The following is a 16,609-nucleotide window of genomic DNA, read 5'->3' on the forward strand; positions in this document are numbered from 1 at the left end:
AAAATAAAAAATTTGGATAAAATTAGAAAGATCCCACATTTCTTGAGATTCTAAAGGCATAAGAGAGATCGAGGTCTTAAAATCCGATATCAACTATCTTATTAGAACAAAATCTGAAATATAAATTTATATAAAATTGTAAAAACCAGTTTGAAAATCTCATGATGTAATCATCAACAAAATTGATTTCGTTAAATGAACATTAAATAACAAAACTAAGATGTTCCACCAGATCAGACGGTCCATGAATCAAGGGTACACTGAACCCCACAGTAGGAGGCAACCTGGGTCGCTGTCAGCGCTGCGAGCCCACAAGTGTACACTGGAGACCGACAAGGGGGTTTGTCCCTCCGGACTCCGGAGGCCTCCATCAAAATCCCCATCCTAACCATCGCGCCTGTTATTACTACTTCCTCCAACCCTTATCTCCTCCCAACCCTAACCCTAGCCCTTTGGTAGGGTTTGGGGCTGTCCTCCTCGTCCCCAGTCCTCCACGGTTGCCGGTGGAAGCTGGCCTTTTTGGAGGTAAAACGCCTTCCTTTTGTACTGATCTCTTGAGAATTTTGCAGTGGATCGGTGCTTTCTTAGTGTAGTCCCAGTGAATTTCTCGATTTGTTGAGCAAATTGTGTATTTTGTTGATGCCTTTTTCCTGATTTCTTGGATGCCTCGATGCTCTTTTTTCGCATTTCTGATGGATTTGTCTTAGTTTTTTTGGATGAGTTGGTGAGACAGGATATGTCGATTTAGGGCGTTCTTTCTCAATTGTGGATTCGTGATTCCTTAGATGCTGAAATCTGGAAGCATCTTGGTGAATTAGTTGTATAATCTATTTATATTTTTCGAAATATATGGATTCTCCATTCGCTGCTTTCTTTCCTTCGTCCGTTTTTCTTTTTGTTTAGGTTTTTTTTGTAGCAGCAGTATTGGATAGGAGGAACGCTATTAGACATAAAATGTTTCAGATTTCATTCCTGGATGCAAAAGATGGTTTCTTGTCATTATGGGCATCGACATTTTGAGTCTTGATGATATCGTGGTTCACCTGCGGGGAAAACTCTAAACTGATGTCAGCGGTGCCTGTTACTTCACTCACCTTAATCTCTGCTATGTGCTGATAGTTACTAGGTTTGCAAAAACGTTGTAGGGCTCGGTAGTCGTCGTAATTCGAATGCCTGGGCTTGTTGTATTGCACCTGTAAGAGAGTGAGAGATTATATTTGCATTTTTAGGGGAGTTGGTGGATGAATTATACTTTCAACTTTTTTTTTGTTTTTTTCTTTTGAGATGAAACTTAATTAGATTTGGAGTGAAGGAAGGGAGATTACCGTTCCAGATTCTCATTCTCATGTGAAGATCATAAGCGACTATAATCCAAATACACGTTCTGCAGAGTCTTCCACCTTCTAATCTTTTGGCTCAAAATTGCCTGTTCTCTTCTCTTAAAATCCTTGTAATTGGTTTCATAATAAGGTTGAGTATGTTATGGAAATGGATTGAAGTTTTGGGTGGTTTTATTTTTTATCATGCCGGTGTAATATTGTCTATGTGCAAAAACATTATATGGGGAACGTCTTATTTAAAACCGAGTCGATGCGAATCCACATTTTTGACATAATCTAGTTGATATCTAAGAAGTGCCATCACAGTCTGCCTGATGCTTGCGATCAGCTTAAAAAATAAATACTGCATAATTGATGTTGGGCATTTTCCTTTTCATGCTGCAGATGTTAATTGATGGTTGATGCTGATTTCTCCCTTCTGGTACTTGTCTGTGGGACTGTAAAGAGTTACCTTGTTGCTGCTGAATTTTTGTGTGGAAGGAGCAGGAGTCCAGACTTGAATTTGTGATTTGATTGGAGAACTTTGTTTTGGGGGCTTTGCAGGCTGAGATAGCTGACGAAGAGAGTCTGGAAGATGTCAAGTGGAAACACACATTGGTGTTATGCTTGCAGGCAAGCGGTCCGGCCTCGTGGACGGGATGTGATCTGCCCCTACTGTGATGGAGGCTTTATACAGGAACTGAATGAGATAGATGGTGGTGCCCTCAGCCCTTTTGATTTCTCTGGACTGGAAACAGGTGAAGACCATGATCGTCGATTTAATATTATTGAGGTCTTGTCAGCCTTGATGAGGCAACGGATGACATTAAGGAACCGTGACAATGATGTTCGTGGTAGGCCTGGTATGATCGCAGACAATGGGATGGGATTTGGCCCAGGTCCCTGGCTGATCTTCCGTGGCCAGCTTCCTGTTCGTATGTCAGAGCATGGAGGTATGGAGGTCCTCTTTAATGGTGCCCCAGCACTTGGGTTGAGGCGTGCCAACGTGGGGGATTACTTTTTTGGTTCAGGTCTTGATGACCTGATTGAACAGCTTACTCGAAATGATCGGCATGGTCCACCACCTGCTTCACAGTCAGCAATTGATGCGATGCCCACCGTGAAGATAAACCAGAGGCATCTTCGTGGTGATTCACACTGTCCAGTTTGTAAAGACAAGTTTGAGTTGGGATCTGACGCACGTGAAATGCCATGTAAGCATTTATATCACTCAGATTGCATCACTCCATGGTTGGTCCAGCACAATTCCTGCCCAGTTTGTCGCCATGAGTTGCCATCACAGGGCTCTGGAAGTAACACCCGCAGCCGTTCGAGCAATCAAAATCCAAATTCTGGTGCCAGAGACAGTGAGAATAACAATTATTCCACAAGTAGGGAAAATGGTGGAGAAAGTCAAGGGAGGCGAAATCCACTATCCTTTCTGTGGCCTTTTCGCTCCTCAAACCCTAGTTCGAATTCTCACCAGAATGAATCAGGGGGAAGCAGTTCTGCTGCTGTTCATGAAGATATTAACCAGATGAGTTACTCCGGATGGCCCTTTGATTATTGAAATCTATCTTCAGCTAGTTCTTTGATGATCCTCCTATCGATGAACATAGTTCACTTCTGCAGTTTCATGTTCCATTTAAGCAAGATTCCACTATATTCAATGATGAAATTGACGTTTTCATATGAAACCTTTGTTGTAAGGTCATGAAACATCTAAAGGTCCTTGCTGTCTTCAGTGTGAATGGTGGCTATGCTTTCTTCTGCAGCATTTGCTTTGCTTCTTATTGCGTAAATTCCATGAAAATTTGTCGCATAAATATACTTTTGTTTACCTTATTTTGCTTTTGGATTTCTAGTGTGTTCATCATGAGAGGCTCAGCTATCATGTTTATACATGTAAAAAGGTAAAAAAAGAGCTAATAATATCCCTATGTATCCCTTGAGACATCTTGTTTTTTAGTTAAGTGCTACAGTTTGTGCTTGTAATGATTGTTCCTAAACGAGTTGCTGAAGAAGGTATTCTTGTTTGTACTATTCATCATCTCTACTTTTCTTTGCTTTTGAAACAACACAAGCAGGGGCGCTGCTCTACGACACGAGCAGGTGTTTGTTCATGCCTCTGCTAATAACACTTATTTGTGCTATCTAGGCACTTGTGACCCATTACAAGTCTGGTTATACTGACAGACCAACATTTAACCATCAACATAGTGACATGCCAAGATAGGAGGAACATATTCATATGGACTCCAATTTATGGGTCACCGAGTGCCTTTCCACTAGTTATTGAATTATGTTCTTTTCAATAATCATAAAGTAGGGACTCTACTTTCTGTATATAATATTTGGAGTGGTCCGGTTCTTCTGCATTTTCCAGCTAAACATGGGTTTTTTTTTTTCTGAATTGCGTCTTCTTTTTTCAATGATTTTGCAATATGTTCCTTTCACTAAGTGATAGACTCTGCCAGATGATCTTGTTGGACTTTGCTATCCCTTGTGGAAGTCTGAAAATGAGTACAAAATTCACTTCTTAGCATTTTAACCTGGTTGTATTATGAGGCTAGCTCAAGTGTTTATTTCCTGTTCTCATTTTTCCTCTTATTCCTAGACCTCTGTGATGGGAGAGCCCACTTGATGCAACAAATAATAAGTTCGGATGCTTGGTATCTTCCTAAGTGCTTGTTCCCTTCTCTAGTAAGAATCTGCAGAACCAGCAATGAGCATAACATACAGGGTATCGATATCAATAATTGCCACTGACAAGTCTTAACCTTTTTTTTGTTTGTGGTTGTATTTATTAATTCTCTAGTTGTTTCTTTGCACCAAGGCTTTTGTCTTTGCCCCTGGAGTCAACCCTTGCCGAAGAGCAGGTAGATTTTTTTTATTTGGTTGTGGGATCTTTACTGCACTTGGCTTTGATTATTATAGACAGCTGCAAACAGAGTCACTTAGGATGCAATTTAAAAGCCGCCGTTAATATACTATGTTTACCTCAAGTTCTGGGAATTGACTTCTTTGAGATCCTGGAGTCTCAAATCCCCTCTATCTTTTAGATATGCTGTGCTATTGCTTGGTGCAATGATAAAAGGCTTAGTTTAACTAGGTGCGAGTTTTGAGTCCTGAGGACAATCATTTAATGTTTAAAAAAGAAAAAAATAATCAAAAAACAGGATTGTCCCGTCCTGGGATTCCGGATTACCAAGACCATAATTGGATGCCGTAGTGGTTCTAGGATGATTGGTAAACTTTAGGTTAATCATGCTTACTATCGTAAGCATAGAGGAATGAACACATCTTGGATGGATGATAGGTCTTCCTTGTTACTTACAATTGAAGTTATTTCTTGTTCATAGTTGGTCTGACCTAATTGAGAATAGCTATGTCTGTGTCATGCTGGCCAAATATATATATATACATATATATGATCAATTGTGAGCTCCTGATTTCTTATCCTAGTTGGAGAAAAAGAATTGGAGAATGGTGTTTTAATGGTATAGTTTGCACCGAGTTCGCTCTGGACCTGGATTTGCCCTTGGTGCATGAACAAGAATCATGTGGGGAGATCAATTCCTTGAGCTACTAGGCATCTGATTTGTTTGTTCTCCCAAGCCTTCGCAGCTATCTTTATTCATCTGTGAGATGAAATGAAGCTGCAAAGCTTGAGAGAAGTTTGATCGAGACCAATGTGATCCGAGTCTGCAATTTTTAACTCGGAATCGCGGCTGATGGTTTTGAGTCTTTTCTAGCTCTTCCAAGTCATGTTCCAAGTAGAAGCAAGTTTTAATGAATCAAAACCTGAACTAATGGAATTGTCAGGGGCCAAAATAGTTTTCATAATTAACCTGATTGGAGTTTTACAGTTAGATTCGGATGACCCCCGGATTTGGGATACAAGGGTCGTTTTTAACTGGATTGAGTGTGAAGTAGAATCCAAAGGTGTTACTGATGCCATGATTCTTTTGTAAAATCGTTTCATATAACTTTGTTAATAAAAGAGCAACGAGGTCGTTGTAGTATAGTGGTGAGTATTCCCGCCTGTCACGCGGGTGACCCGGGTTCGATCCCCGGCAACGGCGCTTTTTTTATATATACCTTCCCTTTTTGTTTGTGAGCAACAAATAAGCGATGGGATCAAATCCAACAGATTTTTTTTTCGGAAACAAAAATCTAATGACTCCGATTTCCGCCCGACAGATATCATTGGCGCTCTAAATTCTAATATAGAGCATTAGATACGCATTATCTCCCTAAATGTCTTGCTCATGTTAACTACCATACACACTATCTCTCCTCTTCCCAAATGCCAATCAAATCAAACTCCTTTCAAAAAACTACCAACAAATTATGTATATATACATATATATAAAAATATGTATGCATATTGCGAGAGCTAACATGCACTTGAATTTATATAACATGAATAAATTTTCAATGAAGATCAACAATGAATCTTTCATTCTAAAAAAATCCATTATTGATTTCTGTTGAGAAGCATTTGAGATCGAACATACTCGGATGCATTCTAGTTTAACTCTCTTTATATATAGTTTTTAATCAATGAGCACATTTACCACAAAAATGCATTCAACTTGACAGCTCCATGATAAACATCACTAATTTGTCAGCTCCATGATAGCAGAAACAATGTCCCCATGAGCAGCTTTAAGTGCCTTGACAGCTTTGGACCTTGAGACGCCAGCCTGTGTCATCACCAGTTCAATGTCATTCGGCTCGACCCCAGTCTCATCAACATCTTCATCATCCTGAGCCATGGCTAATGTCTCAGGTGTGGAGATCATGCGGCTGACATCAGGAGCCTTGAACTGCTCTGCAGCCTGCGACTGCAGCTGAGAACTCAGGTCCTCGATCTTTGCCTCCCCAAAGATAACATAAGTGTCTGAAGTGGGGCTCTTGAAAACATCTGGCTTCGAGATGACAAACAAAACCTGAACGGCAACACCGCAATAAAATCTTTATTACACTCTTTTCAGAAAAAAAAAAGGAGTCATACATAGAGATTGCAGAACCAAAATAAAGTTCAAGCGATAAGCACAGTATATGAAACCCACATTCTTGTTTCTTTTCACAGCGACACGACTGACACCAGGAATGGACTTCATTCCATGCTTCAGCATGGCTTTCCGGCTCTTCTTCTCACTTCTGCTTTGCTTGGACGTACTGTTAGAATCACCTTGTTGCCCTGTGTGATTTTCGAGAGAGAATGAATTACAGACAGAACCAATTGCTAGAGACATTCATTCCCGGCTGTTGTTAGAGTATATGGGTAGTGATGAGATTTTAAGTTATCATCTGAACAATCCTTTTCAGGTGATGGTCCACTTTCGGAAAAATTTAACTGAAGAGAAGCATATATAACAACTACATCAACCTATTAAATGTTCATAAAGCAATCCTGTCCAAATAGATAGCTGAATAATGGCCTCCGATTTGCAAATCACTAGTTCACAGTGCTTATATATTCTACCATTCATCACTAACTAAAAAGTAGTACAATATAATCTGTTGAAGAGTCAGAGCCAAATAGCATTGTACAATGACAATGAATGAGACAAAGGATTAAAACTTGCCAGAGTTTAATTTTGTACTATTTTAAAGTGACAATTTTTACACAATAAACAGTGGGGAAGCAAAATTGCAAAGTCACTAGAAAAACAGATTTGACCTGGAATAAGAATGAACAGAGGGAACCTCTCTTCATATTTATCCTCTCTTGGCAAATAATTGGTCCATATCTAGTTATCTTTTAGTCTATAATTGCTTCTCTCATTGGATACAGTGTTTTTTGGAAAATGCGAAAGAGCAAGAGTCATACTTCTGTTGCACCTCAATTACCATGCACAAGGTGGCACCTTAAACAACTGTTTTAAGTACTCCAAGCAAAGCAAATGAAAAGAATACTAGAGAGAATACTCGCTTGTTAAGGTGGCACCTCTATAAGACCCAAGCAAAGCAATAAAGAGAATACTAGAGAGAAAAAAAAGGCTTCTATTAACAAATGCCAGACAAGTGGTCGGGAGGATGCTTCAGCAAAGTGCTGATGGCGAACAAGAGGTAATGAAGATCAAATCAAATGGAAGATGATTTAAGTACTTTGTTTCCCTACCTCTTCCATCCTCATCCTCCTCTACACCTACTCTTCTCCTTCTTTTCCATATCACTGCTACAGCTCATCTTCCTCCCTTTACTACAGTTTATATTTCTCCCCTTCATCCTGCTGCTCTTTCTCCTTGTGCAACACCTTCTACCACTCCTTGAGTATTGTAATTACTACTTAATTGCTGTTATTTCTACTTATAATCTGTGTTACTTAGACCTTCCATTTAGCCTAAAATACCAGCACCCGACACCTAAACATGGATATTAGTATGACACTTGGACATAGCTCCAAAAGAAGAAATGCTTAGGTATTAAAATGACCCAAATCTTAGACATGCACCCAACACATGAACTTAAATCCATGTAACATAACTTATAATTTAATGCTCCTCAATTCTCTATTCTTGCTACTTCACAATAGCTTATTCTCCTTATTTCTTAATATTGTTTAGTTCTTTCTAGTTTTTCTCCTTATTTTAACTACTACAATTTTTCCTTATCTTTTAAATGAACTCGCCTTGCAAGGGCCTACCGCACGGGTGCTACATGGTCCTCTCTGCCCGCTAGCATATGAAAATTACCCTTTAGAACCTTGCATTAAATACTACCTACCAATGGTTTAAAAAATGGAGGCATAAGGTGGGCAGCAAAGAGGGTACCTACCAATGGTTACACACTTCCTATTGCTGGCAACGACATTTATTCCAGAAGGAGATTGTTACTTAATCACATTAATAGCATAACTTCTTGTGGATTGTTTCAGTAAGCAACATGTAATCAGGAACACAAATCATAAAAATAATTATAAAATATAAATTCCTGACCAACCTTCAGCTTCAACCTCATCATTATCAGCATCGTCATCATCCTCATCTTCAATTACAGGCTCATCAGACTGCAACAAATAGTTAATATTAGCGAAATGAAACAACCAAAAATGGCAGGCATAGCCATGTAGCACAAATTCAATAAAGATTGAGACTTAATGACAGTAAAAAATAAGTAAAGATTTGTATTAAGCAAGGAAAAGGACAACATGGATGGAAAAATCGGTTTGTTCCTGGTCTATGCTCCTCAGAGCCTCCTGCTTTTGAAGTGCTTCCATCTCTCAAAAAGTTGAAAAAACGAGTGCTTGCAGCCAGCCATGGAGAGTTTAATGCTGTTTTCATGTCAGGAAGGTAAAATGATTACCCTGCTAGTTTCCACGTTCATATTTCAATTATATGAAATCAATCTATTTTGATGTAGTAAAATATGCACATGCTTCTCATTGCGAAGTATGCACATGTATATGTGCTTATTCCTATACACTTCTTTTTAATTTTTACTAGCAGAATTTACAACTTTTTTTGTCATATTATATGTTTATTATGCCAACTAAGTGACATCCTTAACGAGAGATGGGGTGGCCAAAGCATCTGCATAATGATTATGACATCTAAGGATCTACTTGATAAGAATCTAGCTCTTCCGGTATATAAGATCAGTTTCTCTTCTCCAGCATTAAAAGCCTCCATTTCATAATAACTCATGACAGTTGGAAACACGCTTATATCTTGACATCAACATGTAATATTCAGTTTCAATTCCTAGGAGAGAGCTTATTTCTCTTTCACCATCTATGCTTTCGAAATTCTGATTTCATCTTAAAGGATTAAGAAATCAGAGTGTGGCGGTTGTGATCAGAGAAAGTAGATGCAATTTCATAGTCTTCAAAATATCAGTAAACTTCACAAGCTCTGAAGTATGTGCACTATGGGCTCAGCACTCAAAACCTCCTCCTTGGTTGTCAGTTGGTGTCCATTTTGGAAAAGTTTGATGTCAATATAGGCATTAAATGATCATATCCATAAATGTTTTAAGATCCAAGACTGTTACCCAACCTCAATCCCTATATCTCTGTATTATGTTTTCTTTTTCATCACTGCTGCATCATTGATGTTGTACTGATATTTTATGCAGTGGAAGCACCATTGTTGGTGTTGGTTCTCCAGAGCCTCCATCTTTCGTCTATGGTGATGATGATTATAAGGATGTATTTGTATCAGGTACACAACCAATCTTCCGTGCCTACCTTTTAACTTATCATCGTTATAGTTGCTTTTTAGTTCGAATATGTTTTCATCGAGGTTTGAACCAATGCTACCACCCCTTCAGAACTCACTCTGCAGGAATTACTGATTTTCCAGCACCATAGCCAAACAAACTTCTTCTGCAATGCACTATTTTCTTGGTCCTAATCTTTTCCATTTCTAAACTGATCTAAATACATGTCTGAAACTTTTGACATCTCTCTACAATTTGCTGCAGAGGCTTGCATCCTCACTCGTCGAAGAGAACCAGCGGTATACTGCACCCAGTTCATTATCAGCTTCTTTTAGCAGAGATGTATCTTCTGAAGTAGCATCATCTGTTGAGTATTTCTTCTCCCTACCCACTTTGTCAATGAAATTTTCTGTCAATTTTGCAACTGTATCTGCTCGAGATAGTTGCCAAGAAACTTGAGAAAGGATTATGATAGGATCTCTTGTTGACCTCATTTCTAACTCTGATAACTTGAAAATTTGGCACTTGCTAAATGTATCTGGTAATGGATTGTCACCAAGGTGCAGCAGTCTCGGCTTCTAAAGTAGGCCCCTGCAACAACAATGCAGCTCTGGTACTGATCTCTCCCTCGCCGCTGGTTCTTCATCTCATGCAGATTTGAGATTTGCTTTAGATATTCAATATCGGCTTCAATAAGTGCGGGGGGGGGGGGGGGGGGGGGGGGGACATCGATCAGATGTATTCATGTTGTTTTGACATGGGAATCATATATAAATTGAACATCATAATTCAAGTTTCATGCTCTGTTAAAGATCTTAAAGTTTGAAAAAGCATCATCTGAGCTATTTCAGTTCCATGATGTGATCATACTTCAATGGTCTGAGATGTTGGTTTATCTCAGATGACATGGGAAGTTGCAATATCTTATACTTGAGAATGGTCTGACCATCTTGGGATTGATTTAGTATTCACTAATTTAAAATCCACAATAAGTTAGTAAAAACACTTAAATTTCAATAAGAATTTACAGAATTGGTGCTGGTATATCAGCACCCAAACAGCTACACTGGCACAGAATTTCAGAGTGCAGGCATCACACTGAACTCCACCATGGCCTCAAATTACACATGCCGATGTCAACTCATCTCATCCAGTCTCCGGAGTGTTAATCAAACATCTCAACGCCACCTTTGCCGCCTGCCCCAGAGAAAGCATTAAGTCAGCATCTTTAAGATATGAAATTGTGTTTTAACTAGTTTTATCCTTAATTGTGTTTTTGATCATTGCATGTCATGTTTTGCTGTATTTCCTTCTAGTATTTATCATGACAAGCAAAATTATAATGGATTAGCAGGCGGGTACATAATATATTGTATCAAATTATCATAATGCAGTATATTATATATAATAATATTATAATTATATTATAATTATATTATGATATAGTATTACAATAATTATATAGTATAATTATGATATGATATCATTAGTGAGGTCATCCGATCATGCCAGTATGTTGCATTTGTACTTGCAAGTGAGTTAAACTAGCTTGCATTTGAAAGCTGTTAAGGCAGCAACCATGCTTAGAAATGCAGGCAACTAAAGAACCTCTTAACTCTTAAGCAATTCGTATTCCAGTTGCAATGCTCCTTGTAAGCCTTGAATCTCTGCGGTCTAGACAAACTGGATCGTGCAAAAGATGGTAAATTGCCGAAGTTTCCCAAATTTTACAAGACGGACATTTCTTTGGAGAAAAAATTCTTTTGGTGAATTTGACTTCTCTGTTTTCTAAGAGACTGAAATCAAGGCATATCATAATCCAGTTTATCAGTTCATTTTCCCATGAATTTCAATATCTCGACGATTTTTCTCATAACTAGCCTCTAATAGGCTTTTAGATGCCAATCCTAAGGCCACCTAACAGTCCTCTCTGGCCGTATATCAATTAGAGCCTAAGTTGATAACTTTTCCAAGTATGTAGCATTACTCTATTTGACCTGGAAGAAAGCCTTTTCATGTGTGATGCATGCTGTAGGAAGTAGTTAATAGATGCCGGTATTAAGAACGACCAATAAAAGTTCAATACCGATCACCTCATTATTCTTGAAATATTAGAAAACGGAGCAAGTATACAAAAGAAAGAACTGAAAGCTTCAAATAAAGGATTGAAAATAGGTGGGAGCAAGTATGCAAGCAAGTTTCACTTATTGTGCCAAATATACTTTGCATTGTGATACATTAACAATACAAGATCAGCCTCAATCAACAGAGAGAAAAAGAAAACCCATCTATGGGAAACATAAAACCAGATGTCTCAATCCTCTATCTGAGTTATGTTTACATTGATCAACTGCATTCCTTGCCTCACATGTTAGACCACAACCATTCACCTATTGACAAAATTTTTCTCAATTCATAATATTTATCCCCTCAATTGTTTCAATAGAGCCTGAGGTCTGCCACACAACTCATGAACACCTTTCCCCTGTCCATTGTCGTCACAAGGATGTCAAGAGCTCGATACCCGAATTACTCAAAACTAATCTCCAAATTTGATAGAGACAATCATGCCAACGCAAAATATCTCTCTCAGGGTCAACTAATTTCATAATGCTGGAGCTTTGGTGTATGGCATAACCTTCTGATGCGAAATCCATCAAGTGGTAAGTCCTAGGTAGCATCATCAAGCATCATGCACAACTTTGAAAACATCATACATGCATTCTACAGCATACGCATCACTTTCACCTTCACAATAAGCAAATTTGGCTTCCTCAAGCTCTATATTATTAGGGTGTAAGAGACAATGGTTTCTACAGTAGAGAAGATCACATCTACAGTATAAAACAGGGCAAATCAAAGGCAGTTTTTAAATCAATCGAGCATATGAAAATACGGACACCGTTAGAGTATGCAGCACATTCATGGTGGGAGAAAGCTAGAAGAATTGTTAAAAGAAATTCAAAATAATTCTTTACAAAAATATGTTTAATAAAAATAGACTCAGAGGAAACAGAATATATATTCAAAATATATTCAACCTTAGGAGCTTAATCAACCCAACTACCTAGACGTCTGACATTTTCCAAATCTTCGGGCAACCGGTCACCCAAATGCCTAGGTTGACACCTAGACACAGGTACCTAAGGCCCACCTCTGTCTCAACAGCCAACTTGTTCATTGATTTATTGAAAGCATTTAATTTTTTTCTCACTCTCTTCTAGTAATAAAAATATCTACTTCAAGAGAGAAGTATCCACCTATAATAGTTTTCCTTTGATGCTTGGACATGTTATTTTTCCAGGAAGTTTTAAATACTCCAAACCACTTAATACAAAACATGAGAACAATTAAAGTAATTAAATCAAAGATTCCATTATTGATGGCTTAAGCAGGAGACAATCTTATTGTTTATCAATATGATATTCTTCTTCGATGTGCGTTCTTTAAACAATATGTAAGTCCATAAATGAAAATTGTATTTTTATTATTTTTAGGAACTTTTTCCCCAGATGCATGCATGGCCACCTATGCTTTCGGTCTAGGCCTTTAAGGGCATCAACACCTAAGCATGCCTAGGCAATTTGACAACCTTGACTACAGCTCATCTTTATGTAATGTAACATAGTCATAATGCATATGACAAATGCATTACAGACCTTCAGATAAGCTATTCATATGAACTCTGATAATTTATATCTACTTACCAGGAAAGGCTTTGATGTTTAATAAAATTCTTATGAGCTATATATAATGCGGACATGGCATGAGCACTGTATTTCTAATACCCAAATGAGATATGAATAGGACAAGTAATTATGCATGACAGAGATTTGAAAGACAACAAACAATGATTCTTTGTATAAAATCATTAAAATTCACTAGACTATGGATGCAATAACCACAACCAAGTATTGTGAAATATGATGTGATTGCTAGAAAACCTAACTTGTGCTATACTAACTTGTGCCATATGTTTCAAGAGATGGAGTACTGGATCTTTTATGTTAGAGAAACAACCTAAAAGAAGAAAAGAATAAAAAAAGCCAAAAAGAAAAAGAGAAGCAGCCAGTAGACTAAACAGATCGAGTGTCAATGATCTACCAGCTGCAACAGGCAAAACATAAGATCAAAAACACTTTTTAAATTCCTCATACATCTGGTTTTGTTAACTGAGAACATTAACTTTTGAAATTCTGAGAGAATAAAAAGATTCCTTCACATCTGCAACCAGTGGAGGCATGATGCATGTAAAACTATGCAGCATTCGTAACATAATCATTCAAATCTAATCATTTTGAAACACAAAAACAGGGCATAGCACAAAATGCAGCTGTAACAAAATACTACATTAGAAAATGTGAAATACATGGTGCACAAGCATTCACATAATACTGCAGTTACATCTGCCACTTAAAGTCCAATATGACCAACATTAAGCACATAAAAGAATAGGATTAGAAAGAAACACTTAAATTCCAATACGAACAACATTAAGCGCATAAAAGAATAGGACTAGAAACAAACATGACTAAATAAGAATCTCATCAAAATATTTATAGCAGTACCAGTAATTTAAACACCACAGCAAATTTCCTCGAAGAGGAAGATGAAAGCTCCTACATTGGTCCGACAAATAAATTAGCAAAAAAATAAAAAGAGAAAAGGCAGATGATAACAATGCAACCAACGAACAGATCTCAATGATAATCCATGAACTCCCCGCCAACAGCAAGAACAGCGTCCAAACCCTAAATTCCAGCTCCGCATTGAATCCATGAGATCGAGATGATAGATCTAGACATACACATATCAGAATCCAACGCCAACAGATCAGATAGATTTAAGGCCCCAACACGATTCATCCCGCATAGAAATAAGACAAATAAGAGAAAGGTGAGCGCAAAAAAAAAAGGTTCTTTTCTAAATTTTCTTAAGAAATAAATCTCCTTTCTCTCTGTAACGTAGATAGAGCGATAATCAGGCAACGGAAGAAATGAGATCAGATCAGATCGATCGAGACTGAGACCACCCGAGGACGAGAGAACAGAGAGATCAGGCCTGGGGGTCATTCTTCCGGTCGCCGTTCCTCTCCTCAAGGAGCTGGGCGTTCTCTTCGTCAGCCTGCGCGTTCTTCTTCTGAGCCTCCTTCGCCTTGAGCGCCTGGAGCTTGACGTGGTTGTAGTAGGCGACGCCGAGGAAGGCAATGGCGTAGCCAATAAGGTTGACGGTGGTGACTGTATCCCGAATGACCGACCAGGAGAAGGCGATGAGGAGCCAGTCCTTGACGACGCCGGCGACATTCATGGTGAGGGCGGAGGTCTTGCCGACGAGGAGGAAGACAGCGAGGTTGAGCGCGAAGGCACAGAAGGAGTTGGTGCCGAAGATGAGGAGGTCAGGGCGGAAGGAGGAGGTGGCGCGGAGGACGGGGAACTCGACGAGGCACCAGGGGAGGAGGAGGAAGGCGAGGCAGCAGGGGGAGACGTAGTAGAGGGAGGTGATGGGGTTCAAGGAGATGCCTTTGGAGGTAAGGAGGATCTGGATGAGGACGAGGCGGGTGGCCTCGAATGCGACGGCGGCGAGCTGGAGCATGACGCCCCAGGCGTTGAAGCGGGCCTCGCCGTAGGCGGCGATGGCGACGCCGAAGGAGATGGAGAGCATGTTGAGCAGGGTTTCGGTCTTAAATGCGTCCTTCTTGACGAGGACTCCGATGGAATAGACGGCGACGGGCATGAGGGCTTTGAGCATCTGGATGAAGGAGACGGAGAGGTAGATGTAGGCGGAGTTGGCGAACCAGAGGGAGAACGCGTAGAGGGCGCCGATGGGGACGACGGAGGCGACGTAGAGGTCGCGGGTCATGGGAGGGGAGGTGGGGGGCTCGACGACGCGGAGGCCGCGGACGAGGAGGAAGCCGAGGGCGGAGCAGAAGGACATGTGGACCATGGTCAGGGAGATGGGGAAGGGCCAGTTGTACATCTTGGGGTCGAGGATGTACTTGTTGAAGACGATCACCGTGAAGCTGAGGAAGATCCAGATCCCGACGTAGGCGTAGGAGAGGAGGACCTTCCTCACCAGTCCCTCGCTCATCGCTCCCCCACCGCCGTCGCGTCCCATCTCTCCTCCTCCTCCTCCTCCTCCTCCGGCCGCCGCCGAACAAGCTCTCTCGATCGCTGGATCGATCGGCTCCTTCGGTCGCTGTGGATTGAAGAAAGGCGGGCGAGATCCTAACCCTAACCCTAACCCTGATTGGATCGGGAGAGGAGGAGAGTGAAATGAAAAGAGGAATAGATCGCTAGATCTAGCAGTATGGGGACGCCGAGTCCACCGACGGGAGGTTTGGTGAAGTGGGAGACTTGGGGATTCGCTCCAAGGCAGCACGTATAGCACATTCGGTACTTCTCCGCAGCGAGCTCGCTTCCGCGTGGCGCCTTTGCGGGGATGGGGTCTTAAACAAAAGTAGGTACCGCACTTAAGCGGGCTATTTAATTGGTGGTTCGGTGCGATGTCCATCGTATATCACATTCATGCACCGACACCTGACATGCGTTCTGCGCTTCTCGAAACGCGATGTACGGTCACTGATGCGTTTGCAAAAAGTAACGCTCCGGCGGCCATCAGACATAATCCAGGATTGCCGAGTCCGTAATTCTCGCGCCTAATGGCGAAGGCATCCTCCGGCTTTCCGGGCACCCCATTTTGCCCCCGATCTCACGTGGGACCCATGTCGCATGGACACGTATCATATCCGGTGGGGCCAACATTCAAAGGGACACGTGGCGCATTCAACGCGATGATTACTGCTTCTTCCTGTATCCCGCCAAAGAGAAGGCATAGGCGCAGATATTTTTGTGATAATGATATGGTAAGATTTTAATTGTTTTTAATGTAACACGTCTATTTAATGATCTCATGTGAACAGCTAAGGGTAGGTGGCGATGAGGTTTTACTTTTACGGCGGGGAAAACTCAACCTTGCTTTAAAGACTCATTTGGTTTGGTTGAAAATAACCGAAATAAATTTCATACCTCGTTACCATATTTGGTATAAAAATAAATAAAAGAGATATTAAAATAAATAATAAATTATATATCTTAAAAAGAAGTAAAATAAATACCACC

The 16,609-nt window shown here is 40.1% G+C and overlaps 2 protein-coding genes, 1 non-coding gene and 1 pseudogene across 5 annotated transcripts; 2 read left to right on the plus strand and 2 right to left on the minus strand.

Moving 5' to 3' along the window:
• The first annotated feature begins 344 nt into the window (after window positions 1-344).
• LOC103705061 (putative E3 ubiquitin-protein ligase RHC1A pseudogene) lies at window positions 345-3,362 on the plus strand (annotated as a pseudogene). 2 transcript variants are annotated; one of them, XR_015972909.2, is made up of 3 exons: window positions 345-525; window positions 1,725-1,761; window positions 1,884-3,362. The product of XR_015972909.2 is annotated as a putative E3 ubiquitin-protein ligase RHC1A pseudogene, transcript variant X1 (transcript). The 2 variants fall into 2 exon arrangements; XR_015972910.2 differs by lacking the exon at window positions 1,725-1,761.
• A 1,970-nt stretch (window positions 3,363-5,332) lies between these two features.
• On the plus strand, window positions 5,333-5,404 carry TRNAD-GUC (transfer RNA aspartic acid (anticodon GUC)). Its single transcript has one exon. It is a non-coding gene; the product is annotated as a tRNA-Asp (tRNA).
• A 24-nt stretch (window positions 5,405-5,428) lies between these two features.
• On the minus strand, window positions 5,429-10,200 carry LOC103705105 (nascent polypeptide-associated complex subunit alpha-like protein). Its single transcript, XM_039132296.3, has 4 exons — window positions 8,482-10,200; window positions 8,274-8,340; window positions 6,398-6,528; window positions 5,429-6,274 (listed from the first exon to the last, which is right to left on the minus strand). The coding sequence occupies exons 1-4, from the start codon at window positions 8,548-8,550 to the stop codon at window positions 5,942-5,944; spliced, it is 600 nt and encodes a 199-aa protein (XP_038988224.2). The 5' UTR covers window positions 8,551-10,200; the 3' UTR covers window positions 5,429-5,941.
• Window positions 10,201-14,023: 3,823 nt separating this feature from the next.
• On the minus strand, window positions 14,024-15,926 carry LOC103705059 (putative sugar phosphate/phosphate translocator At5g25400). Its single transcript, XM_008788656.5, has one exon. It carries the CDS (start codon window positions 15,603-15,605, stop codon window positions 14,547-14,549), a length of 1,059 nt encoding a protein of 352 aa, XP_008786878.1. The 5' UTR covers window positions 15,606-15,926; the 3' UTR covers window positions 14,024-14,546.
• Between the last annotated feature and the right edge of the window lie 683 nt (window positions 15,927-16,609).

The sequence above is a fragment of the Phoenix dactylifera genome, chromosome 14 (genome assembly GCF_051530095.1).
Source record: "Phoenix dactylifera cultivar Ajwa chromosome 14, Ajwa_hap1_PhDact_Kaust_v1.1, whole genome shotgun sequence".
Taxonomy (NCBI): Eukaryota; Viridiplantae; Streptophyta; class Magnoliopsida; order Arecales; family Arecaceae; genus Phoenix; species Phoenix dactylifera.